The sequence below is a fragment of the Ranitomeya imitator genome, chromosome 7 (genome assembly GCF_032444005.1).
Source record: "Ranitomeya imitator isolate aRanImi1 chromosome 7, aRanImi1.pri, whole genome shotgun sequence".
Classification (NCBI taxonomy): Eukaryota; Metazoa; Chordata; class Amphibia; order Anura; family Dendrobatidae; genus Ranitomeya; species Ranitomeya imitator.
In genome coordinates this window covers 40038634-40055659 of record NC_091288.1, presented here as the reverse complement: position 1 = coordinate 40055659, position 17026 = coordinate 40038634, and the positions used below count along the sequence as shown (strand labels likewise).

The following is a 17026-nucleotide window of genomic DNA, read 5'->3' as shown; positions in this document are numbered from 1 at the left end:
TAGTAAATATCACCCTAGCAGTGCTAGATAAAGACAACAGTGCAGAATAAAATACCACCCTAGCAGTGCTAGATAAATACTACAGTGCAGAATAAAATACTTCTGCAACACCTAGCAAAACACAATGCAGTACTAAATACCTCCACATGTGCAACATACAGTCTATACCTCAGTACAGCACTTAATACCTCTCCAGCGGTTTCAAGCATAATCACCGTGCAGCACAAAATACAATAACTCTCCTGCAACCCACCCTAACCATCACCCACATTGTCCCCTTCCCTTCCCCATCCCAACTGACAGCGACATTGTCCCCCATACCACACTAACCCTTAAGAAGATACATTTTTTCCCTTGAAACACTTTCACTCCTAATTGCAGCTATATGTCCCACTTGTCAACTGTTTTCACCTCTAGCAGCAAAATTTATTAATGCTCTCCCAAATTACTGTTCCCTAAATTACTGTAGTTATTCCAAAGCCTCCTGGGTGCAGAGTCATCAAGCCATCATTGGTCCTTTAGCCCTTTTTTCTTTGGAAACTGCACTGATAATACAGAGCTAGCATTATCAGTGCAGTTTCTGCTCTGGAAATCATGTTTTCTTCTTTGCATCACAGTTTTCGAAAGTCTTTCTGTATTGAGATGTTAATACAGTTAATGCCCATTCAGTGCTTGCGGTGGTTTTTTTGCAGCTTGTGGATCATGTCACAAGAGAGTATCAAATTTGTATATTTAGAAATTGTGGCTCTTAATGAAATTCATGAAAGGTTAGGCGCAGATACGGTGGGGAAAAAGGTATTTAGTCAGCCACCAATTGTGCAAGTTCTACCATTTAAAAAGATGAGAGAGGCCTGTAATTGACATCATAGGTAGACCCCAACTATGAGAGTCAAAATTAAAAAACAAATCCAGAAAATCACCTTGTCTGATTTGGCAAGATTTATTTTGCAAATTATGGGGGAAAATAAGTATTTGGTCATCAACAAAAGTTCATCTCAATATTTTGTTATATATCCTTTGTTGGCAGTGACAGAGGTCAAACATTTTCTGTAAGTCTTCACAAGGTTGGCACACACTGTTGGTGGTATGTTGGCCCATTCCTCCATGCAGTTCTACTCTAGAGCAGCAATATTTTGGGCCTGTCGCTGGGCAACACGGACTGTCAACTCCCTCCAATGGTTTTCTATGGGGTTGAGATCTGGAGACTGGCTGAGCCACTCCAGGACCTTCATATGCTTCTTAGAAGCCACTCCTTTCATCTTCAATGCCCTTGCTGATGGAAGGAGGTTTGCACTCAAAATCTCACGATACATGGCCCCATTCATTCTTTCATGTACACTGATGATCAGTCATCCTGGTCCCTTAGCAGAGAAACAGCCCCAAATCACGATGTTGACACCCCCATGCTTCACAGTAGGCATGGTGTTCTTTGGATGCAACTCAGCATTCTGTCTCCTCCAAACATGATGAGTTTTATTTCTACCAAACAGTTCTACTTTGGTTTCATCAGACCATATAACATTCTCCCAATACTCTTCTGGATAATCCGAATGCTCTCTAGCAAACTTCAGATGGGCCCGGACATGTACTGAATTAAGCAGGGGGACACATCTGGCACTGCAGGATCTGAGTCCCTGGCGGTGTAGTGTGTTACTGATGGTGGCCTTTTTTACGGTGGTCCCAGCTCTATGCAAGTCATTCATTAGGCCCCTCCCCCCGTGTAGTTCTGGGATTTTTGCTAACTGTTCTTGTGATCATTTTGACCCCATGGGGTGAGATCTTGCATGGAGCCCCAGATTGAGGGAGATTATCAGTGGTCTTGTATGTCTTCCATTTTCCAATTATTGCTCCCACTGTTGATTTCATCACACCAAGCTGCTTGCCTATTGCAGAGTCAGTCTTCCCAGTCTGGTGCAGGGCTACAATTTTGTTTCTGGTGTCCTTCGACAGCTCTTTGGTCTTCACCATAGTGGAGTTTGGAGTCAGACTGTTTGAGGTTATGGACAGGTGTCTTTTATACTGATAACAAGTTCAAACAGGGGCCATTACTACAGGTAATGAGTAGAGGAAAGAGGAGACTCTTAAAGAAGAAGTTGCAGGTCTGTGAGAGCCAGAAATCTTGCATAGGTGACCAAATACTTATTTTCCACCATAATTTGCAAAATAAATCTTGCCAAATCAGACAAGGTGATTTTCTGGATTTGTGTTCTCAATTTTGACTCTCATAGTTGTGCTCTACCTGTGATGTCAATTACAGACCTCTCTTATCTTTTCAACTCATTGAACTTGCACAATTGGTGGCTGACTAAATACTTTTTTCCCCACTGTATAACTGTTTTTCTATTATGACTAGTTTCTCTTTTTCCCAAACTAATGCTAAAGCCTTGGCTGATTTCTTGTTACTATACCCAACACAAAATGTGAAATGGCTCTTTCTCCTCCTTGCCTAAATTACACTTGAGAAGGATGTAAGGGGTAACTTCTCTCCTTGTGAAGAGTGACATGCATGACATGCCAGTGTAAGGAGACTGATACACCATGCAATGCTCTTCTGGGAAATTAAATATGCATATTGCCCCTTGAGAGAGGAAGAGAGCTTGAACTTTAGCGTCAAATCAGATTTCATGCTTTGCACTGATGAGGGGCAACACCTCGAAACACGTGTGTCTGCAAATTAAGATTTTGGTTAAGCTTTTATCCTAAGTCATATGGCAAGACTTCTTAAAGGGACTCTGTGACCTGAATTTGGAGGGAACAATCTTCAGCCATAGGGGCGGGATTTTCGGGTGTTTGATTCACCCTTTCATTACCCGCTGGCTGCATGCTGGCTGCAATATTGGATTGAAGTTCATTCTCTGTCCTCCATAGTACATGCCTGCGCAAGGCAAAATTGCAGGCATGTACTACGGAGGACAGAGAATGAACCTGCAGACAATAACTGAGACTGTCTGAGACTCCTTCTATGCCCACCTTTGAAGGTCCTGTTTATGAGGGGTTTATGAGGTTAGAAAAAAAATTCTAGAAAGAACGCCCTGTTCAAATAAATTAGTAGCAATAAACTGTAATAATATCTGTTATGAGCAAAAATAGAGTTTTTGCAGGGAGACACATTTTGCTGTTTCAAACTTTCTCTCTTTTATCATCAGAAGTCTTAACCCTATATTTATTTAATTGCAGATAATCTGAAGAACACAGAGTAAGTATATATATCAACAATGGACCATAGTTATCGAATGTGGCGGCCAGCAATAGCACCCAGTGTATACTAGAAATTTAGCTTAACATTAATGCTTATTTGTTCTTCGCAGAAAATATGAAAATGGAAAAACACCACCAAAAAAAGCAGAGTAAGTAATAATAACGGGTAACATACTATGGACAGGACTCATCTGACATCTATATGTTCATATACAGATTGATCACTATTATGAACCTCTATATGGTCAAATATATGTGAACCCACCCCCCAATCTGATCAGTGGGCTCAAACTTTTTTTCTGCCATGCCCTTTCATAACTGGCGTATAGAAGGTGTTGACACCACAATGTTTTCACTCCTCGGCAGTAGAATGTGTTTTCCTATATCATTTCTATCTTCTGATGAATTTAATATCACAATAATGGAAAATAACTGTTCAGTTTAGTATTTGCCTTTATGGTCACCTTTACTCTTTTAGTGAGTTTATAGCATTTTATTTGCCTTACTACAAAAAAAATCCAAGATTCTGAGGTTAAATTTTTATTTGTAAATATGACTAAACATTAAATTGATTTATGGACCTTAATGGTTTAACATTGCTTTAGATATTTTAAGTTGGACATTAAGATCAAATTATAGAAGTCGATTTATGGTTAAACAGCTGTTGAACAACCAGTGAACCATCATTAGACAGACTTACACTTCACTGTTATAGCCGTTCATTCTACATGTTGAATGACAGTGAACGAAGGATGAAAGTTGTTTCATGAATGCTCTAGGACTTATGAAAGATTTCCCAAGGGCTAGTGACCATTGACTGAATATTTAAAACATGGCTGACTTCTTTCCAGAAGAAGACAGTTCTTAGACACCTAAAGCTATAGCTTGTTGTCAAAGAAGTACTCCCAGAAAAGTTTTTATCCTCTTAATATATTGCAGTCATCATATTATATAGCACTGTGTACTTACAATTGCTCATTTTGCATTTCTACCCAGCTAATTCTTCTCTTTTCTCTGCTCTATGTAGAAACAGGAAGTCTCTTGTCCCTGCATTTATCATCCCTGTCTCCTCCCCCTGCCAGGGACATTAGCAGTGATGACTTGTGCAGAGAAAATTGACCTCCTGTTTCTATATAGAGCTTAGAAGGATTCAGCTAGTTAGTTTTTAATCACATGATGTCATAGACCTAAGGAAAAAGAGAAGAATTAGCTGGGTAAAAGGGGAAAATGAGCAATTGTAAGTACGCAGTGCTATATAATATGATGACTGAAATATATTGAGAGGATACAAATTTTGATGGGAGGAGGGCTTCTTCAAATGTAATCCTTTTATTAGAAATCGTCCACATTGATCACATTTAGACCATTCATCCGGGTGCCCCAAGGAGTCAGTGAATATAATCTATTAAGTATATTTGTTGTAACTCTTCCTACAGCTTTACGGCATATAATCTATCCTAGAAAATATTTTAAATATTCTGTTTTCTAAGGGCTAAAGGCAATGACAAAGGAGACAGCATACGAGTTGGCTTCTTCCAGCTAGTAAGTGTGTATTACTTTTACATTTGTCTTTTTTAAATGCCCGTTGGTCATTACATAGCGGTAGCGCTCGGAATATAAACTTACACACACACACTTTCAGAATTGCAAAATTAAAGGGAATCTATCATCAGGTTTTTGTTACCTATCTTAGCAGTCCCCTGATGAAGAAAGGGTGAAACGGGCTTTAGGGTGCTGGGACTTCCATCAATTATACTGCTTTACATATTATTCTATTATTCTGCTTTACTATAGGAATTATTATCATGATCCTATTCAGTTCAGCGATCTCCCCGTTCTCTTTGGTTGTAATATATAGCTTTATCTACTTATATCCTATGGACTCTTTACATTAGAATATTCTATGCGCCACTCCACTTTTCCTGGATATTTTATCCATAGTCCAATACTTATCCATAGTCCAATACTTAGTGGATACTTAATGATTCTACTATGACTTTTTACCTTTACATAAATTATTGTGGGTGTATATGTCTGCATATTGTCATCAGTCCATATAGTTTTGTCTCATGGTAGACTTTTTGAATCTTAATGTTTGCCTATTCCCATTTTTTTTCATAGAGACCTTCCATTGTATGCTAACCTTTGTATGTTAATATATATCAATAAAGTATATTTATACCTTTTGAGATATCTTTCATGTCTCCCTTTTCCTTTTGTTGGTCTAATTTGATAGCAACATAATGTAAGGTCAAAGACCCTGGATTCTAGCGATGAATCACTTATTGGTCAACTTAGTGTAGTTTTTTATAAAATCTTTGTGTTAACAGCAAGAGATTATCGTTAGAGGACTACTTGGCCTACAGCCAATTAGTCAACTGATTGGCAGTTTTTTGCCTATGCACAGTGTGAATACAAAGCTGACAATGAGTGGTGTGGGCGGGGTTATACAGAGCTCAGCATTCAGAGAACTGCTAGATATGCAGTAGATAAAGCAATTTTTCACCAAAACTACAGCAACCAGTAAAGGAAGTGATACATCTCTGGAATGAGGGTCTACACGCCTACAACATGCTGCTCTCAGATGAAGTAGCATAACCCTGGTAAGAGATTCCCTTTAAATACTAAATGTACCATCCTTTTAGCTCATTTGTAGTTTAGTTGTATATATAGATAGTAAACCAGAAAGCAAGTCTTTAGAGGGGGACAATTAAAATGCACGTAATAAAGAAACATCTTGTTTTACCTAGTGAAAGAATAAAGGGAGCAGAGCATGACACAGGAACCCTACCTAAGGTCTTTTGTGAATACCTGTATGATTCTCCTCTTCCCTCCAGGGTCAGGTTTTTGGGAAAATGGGCTGTCCATACAGTTCTTGTACAATATTGTTATTCAGTGCCCAAATATTAAAGAGGTTGTCCAGGACTTTAACATTGATGGCCTGTGCTTAGGATAAGCCATCACCTCGTTGATCAGCTGTCCCCGCTGTCGGACAGAACTGCTCAGTTGTACAGATCGGTCGTTGGAATAGTGTCCGCAGCTGGGTACTGCACATCCACCCTCTATTTATTTGCATAGGTGGTGGACATGTAGTATCTGCTGCGGCAACTGTCGAAGCAACAGATCTGCGCAGCTCTGCAACTACCAGGAGCAGCTAATCGGCGGGGTGCCACGATTATGCATTGATGACCTATCCTAAGGATAGGCCATCAACGTTAAAGTCCCGGACAATCTCTTTAATGCCTTATCATGCCTAAATAGTGGAGATGTCTCCATACACCACAATTATGTCACAATTTGGAGACAGAAATAAGATATTTATTAGTGATAAGCGAGTATACTAGTTGCTCAGGTTTTCCCGAGCACGCTTGGGTGGTCTCCGAGTATTTATGACTGCTCGGAGATTTAGTTTTCATCGCGGCAGCTGAATGATTTACAGCTACTAGCCTGCTTGATTACATGTGGGAATTCCCTAGCAACCCACACATGTACTCAGCCTGGCTAGCAGCAGTAAATCATTCAGCTGCTGTGAAGAAAACTAAATCTCCGAGCAGTCATAAGTACTCGGAGGTCACCCAAGCGTGCTCGGGAAAACACGAGCAACGAGTACACTCGCTCATCACTAATATTTATTTAAAAAACAAAATCAAATTTCTAAAATACACTTATAAGTTGGCATGACACATGATTTATTTTTTATGTTACAGATTTAACTGCAGTAAATCTGCCTATAACATCTTTTTTTCAGATTGTGATTTACTTGTGTATTTTTTGGGGAAAATTTCACCCCATGCTATTCAAAAACTGAAATTTGCAGTAGTTTTTAAAAACGATATCTGAATTGCTGCAATCAGATCTGTGGTGGACGATTAGACAATTGTGAATCCACCATAAAGATGTATTGACAGACAGACAGATATAAAAGTATATTGATTTATTTCATGTCTCCAGTTTAGGTTTTCCAATTGCTCGGAGAAATGGTTGATGGTCATCGGTGGCCTCGCGGCAGTGATCCACGGTGCTGCTCAGCCGTGCATGTTACTAGTCTTCGGCCTCATGATTGACACATTCATATTGTATGATATTGAGCAACAAGAGCTCCAAAATCCCAACAAGACTTGCATAAATAACACTATCATGTGGATTAATGGCTCCCTTGAAAATGATAATGAGACAACAAGCTGTGGGTAAGAGATTTCACCATCACAATTATTAATTATCTTAATGTGCGGCGCTTACGGTACTTGCATTGTATAATTTCACATAATTATCCATGAAGTCTGACATTTTTCCTTTATATTCTGACAGCATGCTGGATATTGAGTTAGAAATGACTAAATTTGCTGGTTACTACGCAGGCATTGGATGTTCTGTGCTTTTTCTTGGATACATGCAAGTAAGTGAGGGGCTCATATGTGTAAAAGTGTAGCCAACCCAATACTGAGTATGACACACAAAGCCCTATCTCCATTTTCTGCTTTGTAAAGCCGTAGATGGCTATTGGTGGATACAATTGTAACAAACTCTCAGCTATGAATATATTAGATTCTTATTATGTTTTCAACCCCTGGGGAAAAAAATAATAAATTACTATGTCTAACTTGTTTGAGTGTATTTACACCGGCCGATTATTACGATGGAGCGTTCCTAGGAGCAGTCGCTTCACAAGAATAATCCAGTGTAAACAGACGGGTGATCATTCGATGAATGACCAAAATGCTTTATTGAGAGGTGAAATGATTTTTAAGCTTCTTTTTCCCCTTCCCAAAATATGAAGTACTGTAATGATGTCATATGTCAGGTTCCTGTCTTTGATTCAGGCTCAGGAGCTGAGCCTGCACCATTCCTGGCAAATGATGGCAGTTTGCACTGCCTGCCTCTATCTTTGTGATCATTGTGGTTTGTTCTGATGAAGAGGTATGATGATCACCTCGAAACATGTTGACAAATAAAAGTGTATCCATACCACATCTGGTTTACTATCGTATATTGGATCCTCGGCAGCACGAGTTTTATATCCACTTTCATCTCCAATTTTGCCTCTACGTTTAACAGCATTAAATGGAGCTGAGCTCTGCCCGCTGCTGTTAACTACTTAAACGCCACTGTCAATCTCGGACAGTGTCTTTAAAAGTGTGTGATCCAGGGGTCCAGAGTTCCATGTGTTCATTGGCTCCCCCACCCCGACGCGATCATGAGGGGCCAATGGGTCACCATGCTGAAGGTACGTGCTGCCATGACCTGCCGTTGGTCGGTGTTCAAAGGAGACATTGATTTTTTAATACACACTATACTATATAATACAGTATATGTCTAAGTGATTAGACAATTGTGGGTTCAGGTTCCCTAAGGGGACTAAAAATACAGTAAAAAAAAAGAAAGAAGTTTTTAAAATATAAAAAAGTAAAACAATATAAAAATTTGAATCAACCTCCTTTTCTGGCAGCTCATCGGCACAGTGCTATCGCTGTGGGCCCATGGGGTGACAGGGGGAGTCACACTCTACTATCAAATAGGTTAGATGCAGTTAGTAACACCTAGGAGGTTAAACATCTGGGAATGTAGACAGATCAAACCATTTGGCCAGGTTCAGAGCAGCCCTAACAAGCTGTATAGCAAAGAAGTTGCAGATGCTGCACTGCTTGCCCAGGAAACCGGCCACTGCTGTTAGACTGCAGAGGTGGCTGATAATCATGCAACAAGCTATAAACTATGCAGCTAAAAATTCCTCCATTCTTGAGAAAGGAGAAGATTTTTAACTTGAGATAAGTTGCAAAGTTGCTTCAAACATTTAGTAATTTTACCCATTTATGATCATTCAAAACCATATTTTATGTTTCTATTCCTTATTATTCCAAGACCTCAGTTTGCTGTCTGTACAAGAAGTTAAGCTAGATTATACAATTGAATCCACGCTAGGCAATCAACTGTAAGCTATAGCCTGGATTCTGAGCACTGATATATTTTAGGCGTTGGAAACAGAATAGACGTACCTAGTTTTAGGAAGTTCTGTCTGTGTTCGCATGGCAGCTCTAACCACGGGCAAGTTTAGTGGAAACCACTCCACCTGCCAGATACCAAGGGTTGTCCTTGCTTTCATCATTTAACCCTTGTCTGAGCCTAAACAGTGGGTCTTTGGGCTGAGGCCATGGAATAAGCTGCTGTTCAGTGGTGAAGGAAGGCAGGAGGAGTCAGGTAGCCAGATCAGAGCCAAGAGGGCAGGAAAGGTACAAATCAGAATTCATAAGGATAGTCAGAAACACAAGCTGAAGTCAAACCAAAGAACCATGATACAAAGAGCTAAACCGATAAGATTGAATCAGAGAAGCACAAGACTGTATCTTGCAAAAGTAAGCTGGAAGCTTAAGTAGGGTGTGGTGCTCTCCAAGTGGCAGAAGCAGTAACTGGTAACTGTAGTTGGACAGTACACACACCCATACAGTCAGATGCCATTGCAGGTCCCAGACACCCAAATGTAAATGGCTGGACAGAGCCTGCACCACCCAGAGCTTCTGGTTCTACTGTCTCTTCTATCACCAGTGCCTCCCGAAGAATGAAAATGGTGGCACTTAGCGACAGAAAAAGACGTTGCAGGAGCAGGCCCTGGAGTAGATGTTACACCTACACTGTAGACATTTGTAGCCAACTCTCAGCTATTACAAATATTAGGTCCATTGGGGTTTATGCCACCCTTTGTGAACCTAGGTGGTTAAATCTAAATAATATGGTCTTTTTTTTCTCTTCGTTCTCAATCACAGATTTGCTTTTGGGTAACAGCAGCTGCCAAACAGGTTCAGAGAATAAGGAAACTTTACTTTCGTAAAGTGATGAGGATGGAGATCGGATGGTTTGATTGCACATCAGTTGGAGAGTTGAACACCAGGATGTCAGAGTAAGTGGTAATATGTAGTGAATGATATATTACAGGGGTTTAGGCTTCTGATGACACATTTGTAATGGAAAAGATCCACACAATCATAATGGACTTTCCTTGGAAAGAATATATGCCTGGTCTCAGCTTCTGTCTGCACTTTGTAAACATGTAGTGTGGGAAGTAAGTCAGACATAGCATTGCTTCAACCTGTGCAGTCGCATATAGGCCTAACAGGCAAGAGGGCCACTACCACCTCCAAAGCAGTTGGAATTGCACATTATGATAAGATAATGGACTGCAAAGGGCCAATATACTGCTCTTGTACAGGGGCCCTCTTCTGACTGTGTCTGACGCTGGTGGGAAGAGTCATCATTTTGGCTTCGCATTTTGGTCTATCACCTCTCGTAGCAAGTATGCAAAATAGATCTCCTCCAAGAAAAATAAAACTGTCCTCCATTTATCCCACTCAGCATCTCAAACAGCCAAGCAAAACTTTATTCTGTACTTATGAGAGGCATAAATATTGTTCTCTCCACACATTTTCTCGATTTTGACTCATCATAACTTGAGTCATGTTATAAAGCTCTACTAAGGGTTGGATATTGGGTTTTATGGGTGGCACTGGAGAGAGAGTCTTTTCTTCTGGAGGAGACCTATTTTGCATTTCTTCTCCCAGAGAGCATTTTCCTAAAATCCCCTAAGAGCCAGATTTAAACTTGAGGCTCATTCACTGGTCCAATGTATGCGTACGAGTGCTATTCATGACTTTCACGGATAGCACTTGTACTTGTGATAGTCTATGGGGCAGTTTACATGTTCGTGATTTCTTGTGGACCAAGAGGTCAAAGTAAAATCGCGGTGACCTGTCCAATTTCGATCTGAGGGTCCTAGCAAAATCATCAATGCAAGTCAATGGTTCCTTGAAAAAATCGGACTACATTCGGATGACATCCAAGTGTGGTCCAATTTTCATGGACTGTCAGAATGGAAACAACTCTTTCTTTTTTTAAATTACTCCACGTAAATGGATGACTTGTACTACACTTTGATCAAACGCTACTCAAAGCCTGATAAGAATTATCAGTCCATTTATCTAATATGTGGAAAAAATATACATGTGATCGAGGCTTAAGAGAATCATTAGCTTCCATCAGCAATGATGGCTTCTATCCTATACTTACTTTTTCTATATTATTTTACTTACCTAAAATAATGTGTGTGATAGTAATAGATTTGTTTTCCACCACAGTGATATCAACAAAATTAATGATGCCATTGCTGACCAAGTCGGAATATTTATCCAAAGATTTACAACATTTTTAGCTGGCTTCCTTCTGGGATTCGTTAATGGATGGAAATTGACATTGGTGATTATAGCTGTGAGCCCGCTCATTGGTATTGGAGCTGCCCTGATGGCCCTGGTAAGATCTTTTCTGTTATGTGACCTTGGAAAATTATTCTGGTAGCTCTGAATTTTGCAACAACTGTATATCCATTTTCTTAATTTATCCTTTGTATTATAGGCGGTTGCAAAACTAACAGGCAGAGAATTGATGGCCTATGCTAAAGCTGGAGCAGTTGCGGACGAGGTCCTTTCTGGAATTAGAACAGTAGCAGCATTTGGTGGAGAACTGAAAGAGGTTGACAGGTTTGTGCTTCATAATTCATTATGACTCATTTTAACATTTACCCTTGTAGGGGAAATAATGGAGGGAGGTTCCTCCTCCAACCTCCCAACATGTAACAGCGGGACACTTGTCTTTGATGAGGGAACGCTTCCTCCAAAAAGGGATTAGTCATTGCATACACTTCTTATAGAATAAATATAAATGATACGGTCATCTGTCATTACAGTGGCTCCAAAATAAAAGGCAAAGGTGGAGATACAGCACAAGGCTGCCAACAGTCCTGAATTTGCTGGAACTAATCTGATTTTTAAGATATCCCCAAAAATTGGGGCTTTCCCTATGGGCATAATTTGTGTTTAGTCTGCCCAACAATGTGTGTTCCTGAGTGGGTTCGGTTTCATTTCTGGATGGGCATAAATATTCTTATATTGTCAACTCTAATGTTGGTAAGTATGGCAGATCTTAGACTGTCCTTAGTCAGGGGAACAGCTGTAATCATCATTCCCCAATGTAAAATGTGTTCAAGGGTCTGCCAACTATTACCAGCCATAACATTATGTTGCGGAGGTGCCATTGGGCTTTTGCCTTCCTCTGGTCAACATGTTAAGTTATAAGTTGAACTCGATGGACTCCAGTCAACCTTCAACCTTAAAAACTAAGAAACTAATGTAAAACCACTTTGCTGTTAGTATGTTCAGAGTTTTGAGCATTTTTTTCTGCTTCAGGTTTTAGTAAAATGCATGGTTCAGAAAAGAACATCCATGTCATTTCTTTGATTTGGCTCCAGATGGAATCTGCTCCAAACTAGGCCCAATCCAATCAGAAGGCTGCCTAATATCATTAGGAGAAAACTCTCCTAAAATTCTCAGGAAATGGAAAATTCCTCCAAAAACCTTCTCCAAAGGAGGAGAGTTTCCTGCAGTGGTTTCCAGTAGACAACTGATTGTTTTTCACCAATTCAAAGCATCTCGCCTATGTAGTGTTAACAGTGTTATCACATAGACGTCATTTGTTATGTATCCACAGTACATCTCAGAAATATATTATCACTGTGGGTCTATTTGCTAGGACCTTCATCGATCACAAAAATTGGGGGTCTGGGCCCCCACATGACTTGTGCGGTACTGAATTGACATGACCACGAATAACTTCTACGACTCTTTCAGAGTGACAATGTCAAAGCGAGACCAAAACTCATTAGACCATGAATAGAATTATAGCATATATGCACTATGTCTCGTTAAGGGGTCCTAGTGATCAGCCCCTCAGCATTCTCTGTGGAAGTTACTAACTTATCGTCTATCCACAGGATTTGATAATTTACTAATCTGTTGGGTTGTGGTGTTGAACAGCGGGATAGATGAGTGATGGGGGAGTATTAGTTTATTTATTCAGCAGAACGTAGAATTTTTATCCCCGATGGGGAGCTTTTATCCTCGTTACAAAATGCGGCCCCTTAGGGAACTATTGTAGTGGTAGTCAAACATGTTCCTCATTCTAAAGTGAATAAAAGTTCCCTGCTCTGCCGATCGGTGCGGATCACAGCGGTCGAACCCCAAGTTATCACGTATCCTTCAGACGGTTAACTCCTCTTTTTTCCCGGAGAATCCCTTAATGTTAAATCCAATAAACATCTATAGACATTTCAGAGACCGTGTACATTTCAAGTAAACCTTATGTAACCTAAATGTAAAAATCTGCGATTTTAATTATGTTTAATGATCTTAATAATGCTTTTATAAATTTAATCTCTACACAGATATGATAGGAATCTTGTATACGCTCAGCGCTGGGGAATAAGGAAAGGCGTTATTATGGGATTTTTCACTGGATACTTGTGGTTCATAATATTTCTTTGTTACGCATTGGCATTTTGGTACGGGTCTAAGCTGGTTCTTGAGGAAGAAGAATATTCACCAGGAAATCTATTACAGGTAAATTGTAACTATACTGAGATCGGTGTTTCATACCCTGGTCTTTGGACAAAGTACCCTTGGATAAACTGAACAAATTCAGCCCTGTGTACACCAGCTAAATAGTGGTAAATTTTCGTACAATTTTTTTTAAAAAAGTGGACAAAGTAGCATGAAAAAAAATAAAGATGTCAAGAAATGGATCGCACTAGTCATGCAAGTCAATGAGTGTGTGGAAACCATTGCACTGCACTCGAATTCTATCTAAGTGCAGTCCAATTTTTATTGACTGATAGAATGGAGAAGATGGAGAATTGTTTTTCTTTTCTACATCCGAGAAAATCGGATCAAACTAAGATCAAACTCTGATTAGAGTGTTATTTGCATAATCGACCCAATTCTATTAGACGAGAGAATCTACGGCCATGTGCACCATCCCTAATGATGTAATATAAGCGAGTAAAATAAGTGAATTTCACACTGCCCTGGTCTGGCATCCATTCTGGTCCTCCATGATTGCTGGACTTCACTTCTGCACCCAACATCCTGTTTTGCTGTTGCACTTAATAAATTCTGTGACATCATGACGCAATAGAACAAAGTCCAGCTCAGCTCACCATAATCGACATCCTGAGAAACTCGGAGCACGGAACCGCTGTGTCAGGGCGTGTGGCAATCAAAAGAAATGGAGAGTCCAGCTCAACGAAGAAGTGAAAAAAAACCACTTTTCTTTATTCACTAGAAAAATGTGCTCAATAGAGGATAAAAACATCCACATAAGCAGTGAATAAAATGCGATATCAACGCGTTTCTGGTGACCAAGCACCCTTAATCACGATGAGGGTGCTTGGTCACCAGAAACGCATTGATATCGCATTTTATTCACTGCTTATGCTGATGTTTTTGTCCTCTGTTGAGCACATTTTCTAGTGAATAAAGAAAAGATTTTTTCACTACCTCGTTAAGTAGGATTCTCCATTTCTTTTGACATTATGATGTACCCTTGGCATAACCGTTAAACATGTTATACGCCTACTGCCAGATAGGAAGAAAAAACGAAAACGTAATTTATTGTTCTATTGTAGTAAATAAAAGTGACACCAGTAAGTCATCCATTAATAATTGTAAAGGGCATTGAATTTGCCAGGACTGCATTGAATTTTTGGAAACCATTCCAGTAAAATTGGGATGTCTCCCAAAAACTTACTTAGTGGAGGTCACAGGGCAAAACATTATACAGAGGGAAGCCTACGCTGATTTTTCTTTTTAAGTTAAATAAAAAGGATATATATAGTTCAAAATGTACTGTATATTCTCACTCCTTATAGGTGTTGGTCCAATCTCTGGGATCCACAATGATCCTGACAATAATGAAGGTGCAGCATTAGGTTAGTAATGGTTCCCTCACCTTGCGCTATTTTCCCCAGATCAACAGCAGTCTGACCACTTTTTGTGCAATAACTACAGGAGTTCTCCATGAACCATGGCTCCATGTCCAGCCATTGCCACATCCTCGCAGAAACCTCGCTCATCTAGACATTCACAGACTCTCATACTCTCTCCTACCCCTGTCCTCCATATCTTCACTCCACGACACGGACAGTGCCACCGCTTTCTATAACTCCACCCTCACATCAGCCATAGACTCAGTCGCCCCTCTCATACATGGCACAATGCGACAAACTAATAGGCAACCTTGGCATAACAATCTCACAAAAAAACTTCGACAAGCATCCAGGGTTACAGAGCGGCGTTGGAAGAAAACACGCCTGCCAGACGACTTCACTGCTTTCAAACAAGCTACATTTGACTTCAAATTAGCCCTCACCTCTGCTAAACAGACCTATTTCTCTAACCTTGTATCTTCACTATCCTACAACCCAAAACAACTATTCAGCACATTTACCTCCCTCCTCCGCCCACCACTGCCACCTCCAACTCCCCTCATCTCCTCCGAGGACTTTGCCACCTACTTCAAAAACAAGATCGACCAAACAAGGCAAACCTTTACTGTTCCATCACCCCAACCACTTCATATACCAGACCTCTGCCCTTCCCTAATAACCTCCCTCTCCAACTTCACTGAAGGAGAGCTTACTCACCTCTTTTCCAAATCGCACCTCACCACCTGTGCACTTGACCCCATCCCCTCCCACCTGCTCCCCAACCTCACTAACATGCTCATTCCAGCCCTAACCCATCTCTTCCACCTATCGCTATCTTCTGGTATCTTCCCCTCGGCCTTCAAACATGCCACATTACACCCATCCTCAAAAAAACTAACCTTGACCTAACTGCTATGCCCAGTTACCGCCCCATATCACTGCTCCCGTTGCTTCAAAACTCCTTGAGCAGCATGTCCATGCTCAAATTTCCTTCCACCTATCATCTAACTTTCTCCTTGACAACCTCCAATCTGGCTTCCGCCCCCATCACTCCACCGAAACTGCCCTTACAAAAATTACTAATGACTTACTCACAGCCAAAGCTAACAGACAGTTCTCCATCCTCCTCCTTCTTGACCTGTCTTCTGCTTTCGACAAAGTCGATCACTGCCTACTGCTACAGATTCTTTCTTCCCTTGGCATCAAAGACCTTGCCCTGTCCTGGATTGCCTCATACCTTTCCGACCACACATTTAGTGTTTCCCACTCCCACACCACCTCCTCATCCCGCCCTCTCTCTGTTGGAGTCCCTCAAGGCTCTGTCCTAGGGCCCCTACTTTTTTCCATCTATACTCTTGGCCTAGGACAACTCATAAAGTCCCACAGCTTCCAGTAACAGCTGTATGCAGACGACACTCAGATCTACCTCTCTGGCCCAGATGTCACCTCTCTGCTGTCCAGAATCCCGACGTGTCTGTCAGCCATATCCTCCTTCTTCACCTCTCGCTTCCTAAAACTCAATGTAGACAAAACCGAACTCATCATCTTTCCCCCATCTCACGCATCCCCCCTACCTGACCTATCTATTATGGCAAACGGCATCACGCTCTCTCCCGCACCTGAAATCCGCTGCCTCGGGGTAACTCTCGACTCTGCCCTGTCCTTCAAACCACACGTCCAAACTCTTGCCACCTCCTGTCGCCTCCAACTCAAAAATATTGCCAGAATCCATTCCTTCCTCATTCCACATTCTACCAAAACTCTTGTGCATGCACCTCATCATCTCCCGCCTTGACTACTGCAACACCCTCCTCTGTGGCGTCCCTGCCAACTCTCTTGCACCACTCCAGTCTGTCCTCAACTCTGCTGCCCCGCTAATCTACCTCTCTCCTCGCTACTCCATTACTTCTCCCCTCTGCAAATCCCTCCACTGGCTCCCAATTCCCCAACTAATCCAGTTCAAACTACTAACACTGATCTATAAAGCCATTCACAACCTGTCACCTCCCTATATCTCTGAACTAATCT

General features: G+C 40.9%; 1 protein-coding gene across 1 annotated transcript in view; it reads left to right on the top strand.

Moving 5' to 3' along the window:
• The window catches only part of LOC138646079 (bile salt export pump-like), a 78141-nt gene that overhangs the window by 11198 nt on the left and 49917 nt on the right, over nucleotides 1-17026 (top strand). The window contains exons 3-11 of the mRNA XM_069735548.1: nucleotides 3178-3196; nucleotides 3309-3347; nucleotides 4689-4740; nucleotides 7150-7385; nucleotides 7507-7594; nucleotides 9957-10090; nucleotides 11322-11493; nucleotides 11596-11720; nucleotides 13460-13634. Of these exons, the coding sequence (XP_069591649.1) occupies nucleotides 3178-3196; nucleotides 3309-3347; nucleotides 4689-4740; nucleotides 7150-7385; nucleotides 7507-7594; nucleotides 9957-10090; nucleotides 11322-11493; nucleotides 11596-11720; nucleotides 13460-13634 (1040 nt within the window). The remainder of the gene's footprint in view (nucleotides 1-3177; nucleotides 3197-3308; nucleotides 3348-4688; nucleotides 4741-7149; nucleotides 7386-7506; nucleotides 7595-9956; nucleotides 10091-11321; nucleotides 11494-11595; nucleotides 11721-13459; nucleotides 13635-17026) is intronic.